Below are 16,623 nucleotides of genomic sequence, written 5' to 3'. Positions count from 1 at the left end.
CCCCCCCCCCCTCCCCCGGGAGGGGCGCCGCGGTCGGCGCGCGCGGGCGAGGGGACGGGGGGGGGGGGGCGCGCGCGGCGCCTAGATGTCGGCGAACTTCTTCGTGTCCGCGGAGAGGGTCCGCGTCCTCGCGCCCTTGGCGGGCGCGGGCTTGATCTCGACGCCCTTGGGCCGGTCCCACGTCGTCTCGCCCGTCGCCGCATTCGTGTAGAAGGGCAGGCCGCTCTTGGGGTCGTGGGCCTCGAGCCACTTGGCCTTGCCGCCGGGCGCGATGGCCTCCGGGCCGTGGTAGCCGGAGGGCTTCGTCCACGTCGTCTCGCCCGTCTTCGTGTTCGAGTAGTAGACCTGGCCGCTGCTGAGGTCGCTGCACTCGACCCAGTGGCTCGCCTCGCCGCGCGTCTTGAAGATGGCCGCCGCGCGCGCGACGGTGAAGGGGTTCGTCTTGTGCGGCGGCTTGGGCGGCTCGGCGCTCTTCTTCCGGTGCTCGTGCGAGCCCTTCTTCGACGCGTGGTGCCGCGCCTCGTGGTGCTTCTTCGGCGACGGCGCGTGGTGGCCGGCGCGCATGGGGTTCGACGCCGTGTCCGTCTGCTCCGTGGAGAACTTGCGCGCGGCGGCCGACGCCGTCGTCCCGAACGTCGGGAGCTCGACCTGCTTCTTCGCGTCCGGCGCCGCGGCGGGCGCGCGGCGCGAGAGCGCGTGGACGGCGGCGCCGGCCGTGAGGCAGCCGAGCAGGAACGCGCCGGCGATGAGGCCGAGGAGGAAGCCGTCCTCGTAGAAGGGCCGTCGATCGTCGTCGCCCGCGTGGAGCTGGGACCAGCGCGTCGGCGCGCGCGACGGCTCGGCCGTCGTCGGCGTGGCCGTCGGCCCGGCCGTCGTCGGCGTCGCGCTCGGCGACATGGTCACGAGCGCGCCGACGGCGACGTCCTCGACGGTCGACCCGGCGAGGAGGTCGCCGAGGCTGTCGCCCGCCTGGAGGCCGCGGCGGCCGCCCGTGCCGTTCGCGGCCGCGCCCGCGGACGGCGCGGGCGACGGCGGGTCCGTCGCCGCCGCGCCCGCGGCGTGGGCCGCCTGGTCCGCGTCCCAGGCGCCGCTCGCGACCTTGGCCGCCATCATGTCGTTGAGCTCGGCCTCGACGGTGCCGAAGGTCTCGCCCGCGTCGCGGTCGATGACGTCCGTCGCGTAGAGGACGATGCCGATGGTCAGGTCGACGTCGACGTGGACCGTGGCGTTGGGGCGGGGCGACGGCACGGCCGTCGCCGTCGCGTTCGCGCCGCCGCCGGCCGGCGCCGCGGCGGCGGCGAGCGGGTCGCAGTGCGCGTAGGGCGGGTAGGGCAGCGCGACGGCGAACTCGGCCTCGACGTACGAGGCGACGAGCGCCTCCTGGATGGCGTCGAGGCCCACGGCCTCGTAGGCGGCGCAGTACGCCGCGGCCGTCGCGCCGACGGCCTCGTAGCCGACCTCGAGGACGAGGTTGAAGGCGACCATGGACCTGCTCGGCGCCTTCGTCGGCGACGGCGTCGTGGGCGCGAGCGACGGCGCCGTCGACAGCGTCGGCACGTTCGGGTTCTCCGACGGCGCGCGCGTGCCCGCGGCCGCCTCCGAAAAGTGCGCGGCCGTCGTCGGCGGCTCCGTCGGCGTCGGCGCCCAGGTCGCGGCGATCCAGTGGACGCTGAACGTCGCCTCGTCGCCCGCGAGGCCGCCCGGGAGCGTGTCCTCGTCGAAGGCGAGGTCGTCCGGGACCCAGACCGGGTGCACGACCGCGAGGCCCGACGACGACGACGACGCGCCGGACGTGTCGAGCTCCGTGAGGTACTGGTAGGGGTCGTTCTGGTAGGTGTCGCCGTTGAACTCGCACTCGCTCACGACCTTGACGGGGATGTCGACGTATTCGTGGCAGTCGACCTGCGAGGGGCGGCGTCGCGCGGCGCGCCGCCTCCGGGCGCGCGCGTCGCGCGAGGGAGCGCGCGCGTCGCTCGACGCCGCGGTCGACGTCGAGGCCGACCTCGGACACGAGGAGCAGCACCTCGGTCTGCCCGTAGGGGATCTCGTCGAGCGTGTAGCCGGGCGGCCGCACCGGGTCGCCGGCGACCTCGACGTTCAGCCCGTTCGACGCGCCCTCGCGGCCGCAGCGCTCGTCCGTGTAGTGGTACATGCCGTCGAACCAGGGGTCCGCGGACGCGTAGTCGCCGCCGAGCATGAGCTGGTAGGTCACGACGGTCCACGCGGGGCTGAGGTTCTGCACGATGACGCCCACGGCGACCGTGGACCCCGGCAGGTTGTCGCGGCAGTCCGCGGACGGCACGAAGCTCGAGGGGTCGCAGTGGTACTCGATCTTCGCGATGGTCACGCGGTCGTCGACCTTCGTCGTGCCCGTCTCGCCGGGGCAGCTCGACAGGCCGCCCATGGTCGTGAAGATGGGCGTGCCGTAGTGGCTGTCGCCCTCGACCTTGACGGCGAAGAAGTCGCCGGGCTCGCCGTCGCTGAAGGCGATGGCGACGGTGTGGCTCCGCGAGTGCTCCTTCGCGTTCGACCGGCCCATGTTCACGGACACGGACGCGGACGAGAACGAGTTGAAGTTGACGCCGAAGGAGATGCCGAGGCGCCGCCGGCCCCAGGGCGACCGCCGGAGCGCGGCCTCGGCCGCCGCGGCCCGCGCCGCGAGCGTCGCCCGGAGATACGCGTCGAGCCGCGCGATGCCCTCCGCGGCCGCGGCGCCGGGCGCGTCGACCTGGCCGAGCGCGGCGCCGAGGTCCCGGCCCGCGAGGCGGCGGCAGCCCGTCATCTCCGCCGTCGCCTTCTTCGCGTCCACGGCCGCCTGGGCCGCGTCCGCGGCCTCGGCGGCGTCCGCCGCCGCCGCCTTCTGCGCGCTCTTGGCGACGTTCGCCATCGACGCCGACAGCCGGCGCCGCGCGAGCGGGTCGTGGAACGCGGCGCGCCGCGCGCGGTCGCCCGCCGCGAGCCGGCGGCCGAGGGCCATGCAGAACTGGGACTCGCCGCTGTACTCGTCGGACGCCTCGAGGCTGTAGCCCACGGTCGACTCGCGGCCGCGCGTCTCGCCGATGGACCACGACATCTCGAGCACGCTCCCCCCCGAGAAGGTCACGAGCTTCGAGTCGCTGGACAGGAAGTCGAGTGGCGACCGCGGGAGGTAGCCGCCGTCCGCGCCCGGGTCGCAGAAGGCCGCCACGGCGGGCACGTCGCTCTCGAAGTCGCACAGGCCCATGGCCTCGTGGACGACCGCGGCCTTGGACTCGAGCGCGGGGATGTCCTCGCAGAGCCGGCCGAGGCCGAAGGCGTCGGAGCCCTGGCAGTTCGCGCGCGACTCGCGGACGTGGCGCCAGACGTGATCCGTGAGCTTGTGGACCTCGGCGACGTCGACGTCGTTGAAGTCGGACACGGCCTCGGAGGCGTGCGTGATCGTGTGGAGGAGCATGGACGCGGGGTTCGGCGAGATCTCCTCGTAGGACGCCTGGGACCGCACGCTCTCCATGCGGCCGATGCCGTTCGTCAGGTAGCTGATCATGGTGTCGTCGGCGGAGTCCGCGCCCTCCGTCTCGGCCTGGAAGTCCGCGAACTTGGCGATCATCGCGTCGAGCGTGAAGTCGAGCGTGTGCTGGAGCACCTCCGCGTTCGAGAACGTCGACGCGCGGTAGTTGGCCAGCACGGCGACCCAGTTCTCGATGGCGAGGCCCGTCGCCGCGGTCTGGTCGAGCGCCGCGAGGCGGTCCATCGTGTGCTCGACCTCGTAGGCCGTGAGCAGGTACGTCGTCACCTGCGTCGGCAGCCACTCGTACGTCGTGTTGCCGGCGACGCAGAGGGGGTCGCCCTCCTCGTAGAGGGCGACGCTCTCGAGCGTGAACCCGGCCAGCGCGATCTCGATGGCCGTGAGCACCCGCAGGTTCGCGCCGCCGCCGAGGATCAGGTCCGACGCCTGGCCCGCGATCGTCGGCTCCTCCGACGTCGACACGGCGAAGTCGAAGGCGAAGCTGAAGTCGAAGCTCTGCGACGAGCCGCGCTCGACGCCGATGATGGGCTTGACGGCGCCGTGCGCCGCGCCCGTCGTGTAGCCGATCTGGAAGATGGACGTCTGCACGCCGAAGCCGAGCGGCTCGAGCGCCGACGTGAGGTCCGCGCCGGCGCCCTGGGTCAGGCCCCAGTCGTCGCCGCGCTCGAAGGTGCCGCTGTGCATGCCCTCGATGCCCATGGACGTGCCAACCTCGGACCCCTGCTCCAGCGTCGCCGTGGACGCGCCGCCCGGCGGGTCGCGCAGGATCGTCCAGACGAGCGTCGGCTCCGTCGTCATCGCGAAGGTCTGGGGCACGTCGTCCGGCAGCACGCCGAGGACGATGGCGCTGCGCGACAGCGTCGCCGCCGCGCCGTCGACGTCGCGCGAGAACTGGACCTCGATGCCCAGCGTGAACGGCGCGAAGGGGTTCGGGTCCGCGGCGGCGACCGCGTGGACGAAGCCGTGGGCCGACGCGGACGCGTCGTAGACGCCCGAGACGCCGTCGGTCTTCGAGATGCCGTCGAAGACGGCGACGTCGACGGCGTGGGCCGCGGAGGGCTGCGTCACGACGTAGGCCTGGGCCGTCCGCGTGACGCCGTCGCTCTCGAAGTAGTCCCAGGGCCAGCGCAGGCCGAGCGTGTTCGGGTAGTACTCGCCGAGCTCGAAGCTCAGGTCGAACTCGTCGTCCTCGACGAAGATGGCCGTGGTCGCGTCGGGGCACGCGGAGCCGTAGACCTCGGGCCCCTCGATGGGGAGCGGCGGCACGAGCAGGAGCGCCTCGTCGCCCGGCAGCGGCACCTCGCGCGGGCCGGCGTGCGCGCCGAAGAGCGCCTGGAGCGCCGTGCCCGCCTTGGGCGCGATGGCGACGCCCTCGACGCAGAGGTTCGCCGCGAAGGCGTAGGTGATCGTCTCCGTGCCGTTGAGCGCCGCGAGCGTCACGGACCGCTCCGCGTCGCCGACGGCGTCGAAGAACTCGTCGACGTAGTCGAAGCCGCCGTCGAAGCAGGGCCGCGTCTCGGATCCGACGCCCCGCGGCATCTCGACGCGGCACGACGCGACGGCCGCGGCCGCGTAGGGGTCGACGACGTCCTCGAGCGCCAGCGACGCGCAGGGCGGCAGCGCCTCCGCGCGCGCGCCGGCGACGAGCGTCACGTCGAAGGCGCCCGCCGCGGGCAGGAGCGCCGTCGCGTAGCCCTCGTGCGTCCGCAGCGTCTGCGTGAAGCCGCACTCGCCGTGGTAGGCCTCGACGAGCTGGCCCGTGGCGAAGGCGGCCGCTCCGTCGCCGCCGACGACGCGCGCGTCGAGGCGCGTCGACTCCGCGTGCACGAACTCCATCGCCACGTCCGCGTCGGCGAAGAAGTCGAGGAGCGGCGCGGCGCCCTCCGCGACCGCGTCGACGGCGAGGTCGCCGGCGTCGCTCGTCATGCGGAACTCGTGGGCCCGCGTCGCGGACCCGTCCTCGCCCTCGAAGGCCTGGAGGTAGACCTTGTAGCGGTGGCCGTAGGTGACGCCCGTGGCGAAGTAGCCGGCCTCGTTCGGCGCGACGTCCGTGACCGTGCCCTGGTCGTCCTCGACCTTGACCGTGACGGCCTTGTGGGGCAGCGGGCAGTAGCAGCGGGCGGCGCCGTCGCGGTGCGGGCAGCCGCTGTCCCAGGCGCCGCCGCTGCCCGGCGCGTCCGTGAAGTTGTAGCGCACGTAGCCCGTCACGGACACGGACGTCTCGTCGACGATCTCGACGACGTTCTCGCGGAAGTGGCGCTGGGAGAACCGCTGCTCCGCCGGCTCGAAGACGTGCTCGACGACCGCGCCCGCGGACGTCGCCGACGTCTTCGAGCAGACCGCGACCATGTTCTGCGACTGCGCCTGCCACTCGTAGTCCGTGACCCGGAGCTCGACGACGTAGACGCCGAAGACGTTCGTGACGCCGGACACGAGGGGGTCGTACTTGGCGTCGCGGTCGCCCTCGCTCGTGAGGTGGGAGATGGCGACGGTGACGCCCTCGACGGGCGCCTCGCTCTCCGTCTCGACGGCGACCTCGAGCTCCGAGAGCCAGGGCGACGTGAACTCGACCGTCGCGGCCGTGAGCACCGCGCCGGCGGCGTCGACCGTGGCGACCGTGTACTGGACGACGGTGCCCGGGTTCTGGCCCGTGTCGCGGTCGTTGAACGCCACGGGGCTGAAGAAGCGGCCGCAGCGCGCGCTCGGCGTCGGCACCTGCGCGATGAGCACGGGGCTCGCCGCGGCGCTCGCCTCGTCGCCGGCCGTGCGGAAGACGTAGAAGCCCGCCTCGTCGAGGCTCGTGTCGAGCCACGAGAACGTGACGCCCCAGAAGTCCTCGAGCGCGGGGACGACGTCCGCGGGCGCGCCGTCGTAGGCGAGCGCCGTCGCGCAGCGCGTCGCCGTGAGCAGCGTGTCCACCGATTCGGCGTCGCAGGCGTCGGCCGACGCGCAGAAGTCGACCTCGACGCAGAGCACGCGCTTCCGGTTGCCCGCGGCGATGCCGCGCGCGTCGTGGAACTCGCAGCGCCCGCCGTCGCAGTCCGTGCCGTCGACGAGCGAGTCGAAGAAGCCGCCGGCGTCGCCGATCTGGGCCCCGTTGACGAAGGCGCACTGCTGGTAGAGCGCGCCGACCATGTCGGCCCGGAGCGTCCACGCGACCGTCACGCCCGTCGTGCCCGACCCGTCCTCGCGCGCCGCGCACTCGGCCTCGGCCCACGCCGGGTCGGGGTACGTCGCGTTCATCGACGTCACGCCGAGCTCCGCGAGCGACGTCGCGCCGTCGACGTACGTGTCCGCGCCGAACTTGAGCGTCGGCGTCGTCCGGTACGCGACGAGGTCCGCGATCATCTCCGAGATGGACACGTCGCCCTCGAAGAGGCGCGTCCAGGTCCCCGGCCGGCCCGCCTCGTGGCTCTGGCGGCTCCAGACGTTGGCCACGCCCGCGGGCACGTCGACGGACTTCCAGGCGAGCGCGTAGGCGAGCTCGTCGCCCGAGAGCACCTCGTCCGCGTTCAGGTCCGCCGCGCGGAGGATCGCGGCCCACGTCACCCGCGCGTTCGACATGGTCCGCGTCGGCTCGGGCCAGGACGCCTCGACGAGCATGAGGCCCAGCGACATGGCGTGGAGCGTCTCGGCGCACTCGACGATGTCGCAGTCGTAGCCCGTCCAGCCGTCCTCGCACGCGCAGTCGTCGCGCGCGGGCACGCCCGTGACGTCGACGTCCCAGTGGCCGTCGGCGCCGCAGGTCGCGCAGGCCGGCGACCCGGCGAGGCTGTAGGTGCCCGCGGCGCACGCGCCGCACGCGATCGCGCCGGCCGACGAGGAGGTCCCGGCGGCGCAGGCCGCGCAGGCCGTCGCGCCCGACGCGCCGGCGTAGCTCCCGGCGGCGCAGGCCGCGCAGGACGCCTGGCCGTCCGCGCCCTGGGACGAGCCCGCGGCGCAGTCGGCGCAGGACGCGGAGCCCTCGGCCGCGGCGTAGGTCCCCGCCGCGCACGAGTAGCACGACGTCGCGCCCGCGTGCGAGCTGTGGCCCGCGGGGCAGGCGAGGCAGCTCCCGTAGCCCGTCGACGGCGCGTAGGTCCCCGCGGCGCAGCTCGAGCACGACGCGGCGCCCGCGGCCGCGTAGGAGCCCGCGGCGCAGCTCGAGCACGACGCGGCGCCGGCGGACGAGTAGGTCCCGGCGGGGCAGGCCGCGCAGGACGCGGCGGCCGCGGCCGCGTAGGAGCCCGCGGGGCAGGCGAGGCAGCTTCCGTAGCCCGTCGTCGGCGCGTAGGTCCCCGCGGCGCAGCTCGAGCACTCCGCGGCGCCCCCGGCCGTGTAGTAGCCCGCGGCGCAGGCCGAGCACGACGCGGCGCCGCCCGCCGCGAAGGTCCCCGCGGGGCAGGTCGTGCACGCCGTCGCGTAGTTCGTCGCGCTCGACTGGTAGGAGCCCGAGGGGCACGCGAGGCACGCCGCCTGCCACGCCGAGGGCTGGTAGGTGCCCGCGGCGCACGACGCGCAGGCCACCGCGCAGGCGCCGCTGTAGGACCCCGCGGGGCAGCCGCTGCAGCCGTTGCAGCCGTCGCAGGACGTGTCGCAGAGGCCGCCGAAGAGGTCGCAGGACTCGTCGCAGTCGTAGCCCGCGTCGTAGCGGCCCGTGCCGGCGCGGTGCGTGCCGGCGGGGCAGCACGTCGCGTAGCTCTCGACGTTGCTGTCCACGCAGTCGAGGCGGCGGCCGTCGGGCAGGTCGTCGCCGCCGCCGCCCCCGGGCGCCGCGCACGCGGGCGCCGCGGCGTCGTCGCGGAAGCCGACGGTGACGTGCACGGACGGCGCGCCGGCGGCCGCGCGCGCGGCGTGGACCGTGCGCCGCGGCACCGAGACCGATTCGCCCGCGGCGAGGGAGAAGGAGGCGCAGTCGAGCAGGCCGAGCGCGCGGTCCGACGTCGCGTCGGCCATCTCGCCCGCGTCGTACCTGTGTGGAAATCAACCACTGGTTTGGGGGGTCCCCACCAAACTTCAGAATTCTCTAGCTCGGTCATATCGAAGTCGATTCGGCTGATTTTTGGACGAATCGATTGCTCTCATCGAGTCCTCGAAGCACAGCCGAAAGCCATGCGTCGAAACGGTCGCATACGCGAACATTGAAGTCGGGTTGAAGATTTGATTTCCACACAGCGTCGTACGTCGCGCACGTGCCGAGCTTCGCCGCGAAGTCGAGCGGCACGGCGAGCGCCGGCGCCGGCGCCGCGGCGCAGGCGCGCCAGTCCTTGGCCCCGGTGAGCTGGAAGACGCGCACGGGCGTCGCGTCCGTGTGGTTCCGGAGCGCGGAGAGCCCCGGCGGGCTCACGTAGACGTGCGCCGAGCACGCCGCGCAGCCGCCCGACCAGCCGCCGCCGAGGAGCGCGTCGTCGTAGAAGGCGCGCGCGGCGCCCGGCGGCAGCGCCTCGAGGAGGAGCACGCCGGACACGCGGCCGGCCTCGAGGAAGGCGAGGAAGTCGCCGACGGTGCGATTCCGCGCACCGAGCTCCGACTCGCGCGCGCGGTCGCGCGCGCCGGCGCCGTCGCGCAGGAGCACGTGGGGCGCGGCCCAGACGCCGCGGAGCGCCTCGTGGAGGGGCGCCAGGAGCGCGCCGAGCGACAGGCGCCGCGGCGCCGCGCCGCGCGCCGCCACGGCGACGCCGTCGCCGTCGCCGACGGGCGCGGCGAAGTCCGGGCCGGGGAGGAGCACCTCGCTGCCTTCGCCGAGCGGCGCCGCGGCGGCGCCGCGCGCGGCGGCGGCGACGGCCGCGACGACGACGCACGTGGCCGCGGCGCGTCGGAACATGGCGTCGATGGCTGCCCTTCCTGCTCGCCGACGAAACTGTAAAGCAGATCGGAGTTAATTTTGACCCCTCGAGCTATGGGAGCTATTGGCACTTTTTTTTTGACTTTTTTTTTTCGATGCACCTACGCGCCCCGGCGGACCCCCGGGGCACCAGGGGGTGGGGAAGGGCGCTGCGACGCGGCGGGTTGTCGAGGAATTCGCTTTAGCGCGCGTGCGACGGCCGCGTGTCGCGCCCGCGCGGGACCGCGCGGCGCATTACGACGGTCGGCGCGCGTTCGCCCCCCCCCGCGCTCGCGCACGCCCCGGGCGGGTCCCCGGGGACCCCCTGGACCCTCCGCGGCTCGCGGCGCAAAAAAAAAAAAGTGAAAAAAAAAAGTGACCATAGCTCGGGGGGTCAAAATTAACCCCGGGTTGCTTTAATCGATTCTCAGGCACTCAAACCAATGGATATCGTGTCGATGGTGACGCGCGCCCATCGGGTTTGAATCGCGTCTGGGAAGCTGCTTCTTCGCATCTCGGCCGCCGCAAGCACGCCCGGCAACGTCGCAGATATGGGCATCAAGGGCCTCATGGGCGTCATCAACGAGCACGCGCCCGGCGCCGTCAAGGAGCTCGTCATCGAGGGCTACACGGGCCGCGTCGTCGCCATCGACGCGTCCATGAGCCTCTACCAGTTCCTCATCGCGATCCGCCACCAGGGCGAGGGCGGCGCGCCGTCGAGCGTGCTCACGAACGCCGAGGGCGAGCAGACGTCGCACATCCAGGGCATGTTCAACCGCACGATCCGCCTGCTCCAGGCGGGCGTCCGCCCCGTCTACGTCTTCGACGGCAAGCCACCGAACATGAAGGGCGGCGAGCTCGCGAAGCGCACGGCGAAGCGCCAGGAGGCCGAGGCCGCGCTCAAGAAGGCCACGGAGAACGACGACGCCGAGGGCATCTCCAAGTACAGCGCGCTGCTCACCAAGGTCTCGCGGAAGGACTGCGACGACGTCAAGCAGCTCCTGCGGCTCATGGGCGTGCCCGTCGTCGACGCGCCGTGCGAGGCCGAGGCGCAGTGCGCGGAGCTCGTCCGCGGCGGCAAGGCCCACGCCGTCGGCACGGAGGACATGGACGCGCTGACCTTCGGGTCCACGCGCCAGCTCCGCAACATGACGTTCACGAAGAAGTCCAAGGACGACAAGGTCCTCGAGATCACGCACGCGGCGGTCCTCGAGGGCCTCGGCCTCTCCAACGCCGAGTTCGTCGACTTCTGCATCCTCTGCGGCTGCGACTACACGTCGACGATCCGCGGCGTCGGGCCCAAGACGGCGCTGAAGCTCGTCAAGGAGCACGGCTCCATCGAGGCCATCCTCGCCAAGGGCCTCAAGGCCAAGCAGAGGGGCGACGTGCCCGACGAGTGGGTCCCGCCCGCGGACCGCGTCGCCAAGGCGCCGCCCGCGCCCGCGCCGAAGAAGGCCGACGCGCCCAAGGAGCCGTCGCCGACGAAGGTCGACGACGACGGCGCCTACGACGGCGCGCGCGGCGACGCCATGGACGAGGGCGACGACGGCGCCGCGCCGCCCGCCGACGCGCCCGCCGCGGCGCCCGCCTTCGCGGCGACGTCGCAGCCGGCCTTCGCGGCGACGTCGCAGCCCGCCTTCGCGGCGACGTCGCAGCCCGCCTTCGCGGCGACGTCGCAACCCGCCGACGCGCCCGCGGCGCCCGCCTTCTCGGCCACCTCGCAGCCCGCCGACGCGCCCGCGGCGCCCGCCTTCGCGGCCACCTCGCAGCCCGCCTTCTCGGCCACCTCGCAGCCCGCGGCGCCGCCGTCGCCGCCCGCGGCGCCGGCCGTCGAGCCCGCGGCGCCCGCGGCGCCCGAGGCCCCGAAGCCCGAGGCGACGCCCGAGGCGCCCGAGGACGAGGTGCCGGCCGCGGAGGCGCCCGCCGCGCCGGCCGCGGAGGCGCCCGCCGCGGAGGCGCCGGCCGCCGAGGACGACGCGGACGACGGCCCGTTCGTGCCGGCCTACGTCGGCGCGCGGAACCTCTTCAACAACCACGAGGTCACGCCCTGCGGCGACGTGGAGCTGAGCTGGGGCAAGCCGGACGAGGCGGGCCTCCGCGCGTTCCTCGTCGAGCGCATGGGCTTCGGCGAGCAGCGCGTCGAGGGCGCGCTCAAGCGGCTGACGTCGGCCCAGGGCCAGCGCACGCAGCGCCGCATGGACAGCTTCTTCAAGGTGCTCCCGCCGAAGCCGGGCGCGGCACCGAAGAAGCGGCCCGCGCCGGAGAAGAAGGCGCCGGCGAAGAAGAAGGGCAAGGGCCCGCCGCGCAAGTGAGCGGCCGGCGCGTCGCGCGCGGCGCCACAAGAGTCGCGCGGCGTACTTACGAAAACACGGGGCCTAGCGCTCCCAGGACTCGAGGCCATCGGTCCGGCCCGCGGCGAACGCGTCGCGCGCGGCCTTGAGCGCCCGCTTCGACGGGCCGTCGCCGCGGCCGTCGCGCTTGCGCTTCTGCGCCCGGCCCTCGAGCTTGGCCGTGAAGTCCGCGCTCAGGTCCGGCGGCGCGTCGGCGCGATCGCCGAACGCCGGCGGCGGCGGCGCGCCGCGCTCGGCGGCGGCGCCCGCGTCGCGCGCGCCGCCCTTCCTCGCCGCCTTCTTGTCCTTGAGGTAGGCCCGCTTCTTCGCCTTCGTCGACGAGTGCCGGTCCGCCTGCGCCTTCAGGAGCTTCGCGGAGTCGTCCTTGAGCCGCCGCTCGAAGGCCTTCTGGCTCTCGTTCGCGCGGCGCGGGTCGATGGCGACCCTGGGCGGCGGCGGTGCCGAGGAGACGTCCGCGAGCGCCGCCTCGCCGAGCGCGTCGTCGCCGAAGTCGCCCATGGCCTCGCGCGCCCAGCGGCGCTCCTGGCGCCGGAGCGCCTTGCCCGTCTTCAGGGGGCCCGTCTGGTCCTCGTCGGGCGGCAGGTCGAACTCCCGCCGCGGCTTCTTCCCGGGCCGCTGCTTCGCGAAGGGGTCGCAGGCCTTGACCTTCTTGTAGCGCCCGACGCGCCCCATGCCGGCAGAATTTTTTCTGGAGCGCCTTGTCGAGCGCCTCGCGCGCCGCGTGGATCCGTGTGCTCCCCGCGACCTGGCTGAGCGTCGCGACGGCGCGGACGGCGGCCTCCGGCGGCCGCGTCCAGAGCAGGTGTGGCGGCCACACTCGCCGCGGCAAGTTGCCGAGCCTTTCCGGCAGCGTTTACCTCAATCAGGGGCCGAGCAGCGCGGGCAAGCGCGGCCGCCCGCGCCGCACCGACGCGCGGGCGCCCGCGGCGCTCCCGCGGATGCGAACCCGGTCCTGGGTACGCGGACCCCGCGCCCGTGGTACGCGGCGCGCGCGCGCGCAACGGCCGCGGCTCCGCGGGCCCTCACTTGCGGAAGTAGCCCCGCTTCCTCGCGAGGGCGTCGCGCGCGCGGCGCGACCCCTCGGCGCCGTCGAGGTCCTCCTGGTTGACGACCTGGACCATGTCGAACTGCGTGTACGCGAACGCGGCGAAGAGGAACGCGAAGACCGCGACCGCGATGGCCGGGTCCGGGAGGCCCGACTCCTCGCCGACGCGCAGGACCACGCGGCCCCGGGGGGACGCGGGCCGCGGCGACCCGGCCGCGCGGACCGGGGCGGCGGCGGCGCCGGGGCGGCGGAGGGCAAGGTGCCGCGCCGGCGGCGCGAAGGCGGCGGCGGCGGCGACGAGCGCGACGAGGGCGGCGGCGGCGCGCATGCGTTCGAACGGGGCGGCGCCGAGCGGATCGCGGCGCGGGAGGCGGCGGCGGCGCGACGAGGCGAGGGCTGCCGAGCGGAAGGGCCGGCTCAATTTGCGCTTGTGGCAGCTCGAGAAGTAGAAGGTGGCCCGCGCCGCGGACCTCGTCCACGAGCGTGGGGCCTCGCGGGCCGGCCGCGCGCCCGGGGACGCCTAGAGATGCCTAGGCCTCCGGGGGCGCGCCCGAGTGCGCGCCCCGGTGGCCTCCCCGGGGAGCCCCCGGCCAGTGCTGGCCCTGCGCGCGAGCCCCGTGCCGAGGCCCGAGGAGGCGGGGTGGGCCAGCGACGCGGAGCGACTCAGTTAGCGCGCGCGCCCTCAGCGCATGAGCGCCACCTTGGCGATGAGGAACGTCGCGAAGGCGGACGTGACGCACACGAGGGGCACGGCCGCGAGGCGGTCGGAGATCGCCCTGAAGAAGTTGAGGAAGACGCAGATCGCCACGATGAGCGCCGTCGCGGCGGCCGCGCCGGCGAGGAGCGCGAGCGGGCCGATGGCGCCGCCCGCGAGCATGGGCACGAAGAGCGTGAGGTCGTCGAGCGACCCGCAGAACGCGACGACGAGCAGCGTCGCCGTCGTCGTCGCCCGCGCGCCGTCGGCGCCGCCGCCGGGCGCCTCGACGTCGCCGGCCGCCGGCGCGCCGTCGTCGTCGAGGTCCACGGTCTCGAGCGCGCGGAGCTCGACGCCGGCGCCGGCCGCCGCGCCGTCGTCGGCGGCGGCCTCGACGGCGGCCTCGACGGCGGTCTCGACGGCGGTCCCGACGGCGGCCTCGCCCGCGCCGCCGCCGTCGCCGTCGTCGTCGTCGACGACGGTCTCGACGGCGGTCCCGACGGCGGCCTCGCCCGCGCCGCCGCCGTCGCCGTCGTCGTCGTCGACGACGGAGACGCCGATGAAGCCGTCGTCGCGCGCGAGGAGCCGCCGCGGCGCCGCCGCGGCCTTGGCGGCGACGTCGCTCGAGACGCGCTTGACGAGCTCCCCCAGCGGGACGGCGTCCCCGTCGCCGCCGCCGTAGCGCTCGGACAGCTCCTCGACGAGCAGTTTGAGGGAATACGCGGAGAGGCCCAGCGCCGCCACGAGCGTGAGGAGCCGTTCCGTGGAGAAGCCCGGGAGGCCGCCGTGCGTGAGCCTGTCCACGGCCGCGGCGCCGGACGTGGCGATGACCCAGGCGAGGACCGTCTGGGCCAGGCACACAGCGGCGTAGACCGCGGCGTTTTTGACGCGCTCGCGGACGCTGAGCTGGCCGTGGAGGAACGCGGCGAACCAGACGACGTCGTCGATGGAAGAGGCAACCTTGAGCACGAATGCGCTCCCGGACTGGGCGAGCCAGGCGACGACGTCGAGCATCGTCGTCGACAAAAATCGACGAGGCTGCCCCCGGGGCCGACCTTGATGAATGCGATCGCAAAAGTTTCAGCTCGTCCATATATATATGCGTGAGTTGTGCGTGCCGGTTCCCCCGCCGTACGGAAATTAAATGGCTGTCGTCGCGCGAGCGGTGCAGAGGGAAGCATTGACACGGGAATGAGTGGCTCAGCTCGCGCGAGCGCGCCCGAAGGGCGCGCTCTCGCCGCGCCGCAGGCAAGCCCCCCCGGCAGGGGCAAGATGCCGTAGGCGTCTTGTTTCCCCTACTAGGATACTGTAGATCTCATCAGGCTAGTAATTATCTGACTTATTATTATTATTAGTATTGTTATTATTATTATTGCGTATTTAGCGTCGGAGAAGCCGCGTGCACAAGAGCACACGCGGCCTATAGGTCTCGGACGGAAGAAGTCGAAGTAGGTGGGGGGCTGCCCCCCAGCAGGGGCCGAAGGCCCACGGGTTATTGGGGATTTTGCGTCGGAGAGGCGGCCCGGCCGCATGCCCAAGAGCACACACGGCCGATAGGTCTCGGACGGAAGAAGTTGAAGTACTTAGAATTATTAACTGGGACCGGGCCCGGGGACCGCTATGTAATTATCATTATCTATTTTAAGGTGGAGGGAGCCGCAGAATGTAATACTTCGCTACATCCTCGTCGCCTCCATCGAGTCCGACGCCGGTCGCCGAGTAGCTACTTGAGTACTAGTAGCTGGATCCGTCGTTTTCGCGCTCGCGTTCGCCGTCGCAACGCGCCGCCTCCCTCGGGCGTCCTACATCGCGCTGTCATCGCGTTATACCGAGCGCGCGCCGTATCGCCCGGCTCACGTTGATGGCGAGGTTCGCGGAGCCGGCGTCCGTGAAGTGGATATCGCCCTTCGCGAGCGTCGGCACCGCGGCGCAGCCGTTCGACGGGAACGGGTCGCCGCAGTAGCCGACGGCGGCGGCGTAGATGTCGTCGACGAGGACGCCCGCCGGCAGCGCGGCGAGCGCGGCGGCGTTGTATTGGAGCGTCTTCTCGTTGGACCGCTTGTGCTTGTTCGTGCAGTCGGGGACGCAGCGCGGGACCGGCGTCGTCGTCGCGAACATGATCCTGCGGGCGCTCGCGTTCAGGATGTCGACGTACGTTTCGATGTTCCGCTGGTACTCGTCGAGGGGCACGGCCATCTGCTCGCGCCACGTCTTCTTCTTCACCGCGGGGAACGCGCGCCACCACCGCGTGTGCTCGCGGTCCACCATGTCCCAGAGGCCGTGGTTGAAGTGGACGAGATCCCAGGTCCCGGCGCCCAGCCAGGCGTCGAGGCAGCGCAGCCCCTTCCGCGTGTTCCCGCCGTTCACGTCCGCGAGCGAGTCGACGCCGCCGCAGTGCTGCAGCGCGACCTCGCCGTCGAGCAGCTCCAGGAGCCGCGGGCCGTAGCCGTTGGCGATGGAGTCGCCGATGAACAGCGCGTTCGGCAGCGTCTCGGAGAACGGCCCGGGCGCGTCGCCGCAGTCCAAGTCCATGCCCACGTGCGCCCGCTTGCTGATCAACGGCGTGCCGGTGGCGTACATCGCGAGGAGGACGGCGAAAAGGAGCGACGGCAGGAGCAGCGTCGCGGCGGCGCAGCGCGGCGCGGCCTTTTTCCTGCCCGCCGCCGCTGTGTCGCTCACTTTCATGCTGCCGCCCCACCCGCCGCTGTGTCGCTAACTTTCATGCTGCTGCCCCACCCGCCGCTGTGTCGCTAACTTTCGTGCTGCTGCCCCCATCGCGCCCTTTCGCCCCCCGATGGCAATGAGCATCAGATACTAGGGATCCCTATTCAACCGTATGGAATGCACCTTTCGACCCCCAAATTGATGTCAAGGCGCCATCATCGCTGGGAGTACTGGGCGGGCGACTCCGACCCGGGGGGCTACGGGCCCTGGGTGACGGACAACGGCTGGACGAACGGCTGGATCCAGACGGCGCTCGCGCTGCGGAGCGAGGGCCGGTTCCTCTGGGACGTCATGGCCGACGAGGGCCGCGCCTGGGACCCCGCGCAGCTCGCGCGCACCTGCGAGGACATGCTCTTGGACCAGGCCGCGACCTACTGCGTCCAGGCGGCGCGGGAGACGACCGCGGGGAGGGCGCAGCCCCGATCGGGAGCCCGCGATGTGGGAAATTAGGCGGGGCGCGCAGTCGTCGGGGTCGGGGGGCGGGGCCGCGGGTGGGGGGGG

The 16,623-nt window shown here is 73.2% G+C and overlaps 2 protein-coding genes across 2 annotated transcripts; one reads left to right on the top strand and one right to left on the bottom strand.

Moving 5' to 3' along the window:
* Positions 1-81: 81 nt before the first annotated feature.
* On the bottom strand, positions 82-9,308 carry AURANDRAFT_60984 (hypothetical protein; the record flags this gene model as incomplete). Its single annotated transcript, XM_009034245.1, has 3 exons — positions 82-1,902; positions 2,003-8,456; positions 8,668-9,308. The coding sequence occupies 3 exons, from the start codon at positions 9,306-9,308 to the stop codon at positions 82-84; spliced, it is 8,916 nt and encodes a 2,971-aa protein (XP_009032493.1).
* Positions 9,309-9,859: 551 nt separating this feature from the next.
* On the top strand, positions 9,860-11,620 carry AURANDRAFT_19112 (hypothetical protein; the record flags this gene model as incomplete). Its single annotated transcript, XM_009034253.1, has 2 exons — positions 9,860-10,708; positions 11,279-11,620. The coding sequence occupies 2 exons, from the start codon at positions 9,860-9,862 to the stop codon at positions 11,618-11,620; spliced, it is 1,191 nt and encodes a 396-aa protein (XP_009032501.1).
* Between the last annotated feature and the right edge of the window lie 5,003 nt (positions 11,621-16,623).

The sequence above is a fragment of the Aureococcus anophagefferens genome, assembly GCF_000186865.1.
Source record: "Aureococcus anophagefferens unplaced genomic scaffold AURANscaffold_1, whole genome shotgun sequence".
Taxonomy (NCBI): Eukaryota; class Pelagophyceae; order Pelagomonadales; family Pelagomonadaceae; genus Aureococcus; species Aureococcus anophagefferens.
This window is presented reverse-complemented; position numbering and strand designations above follow the sequence as displayed.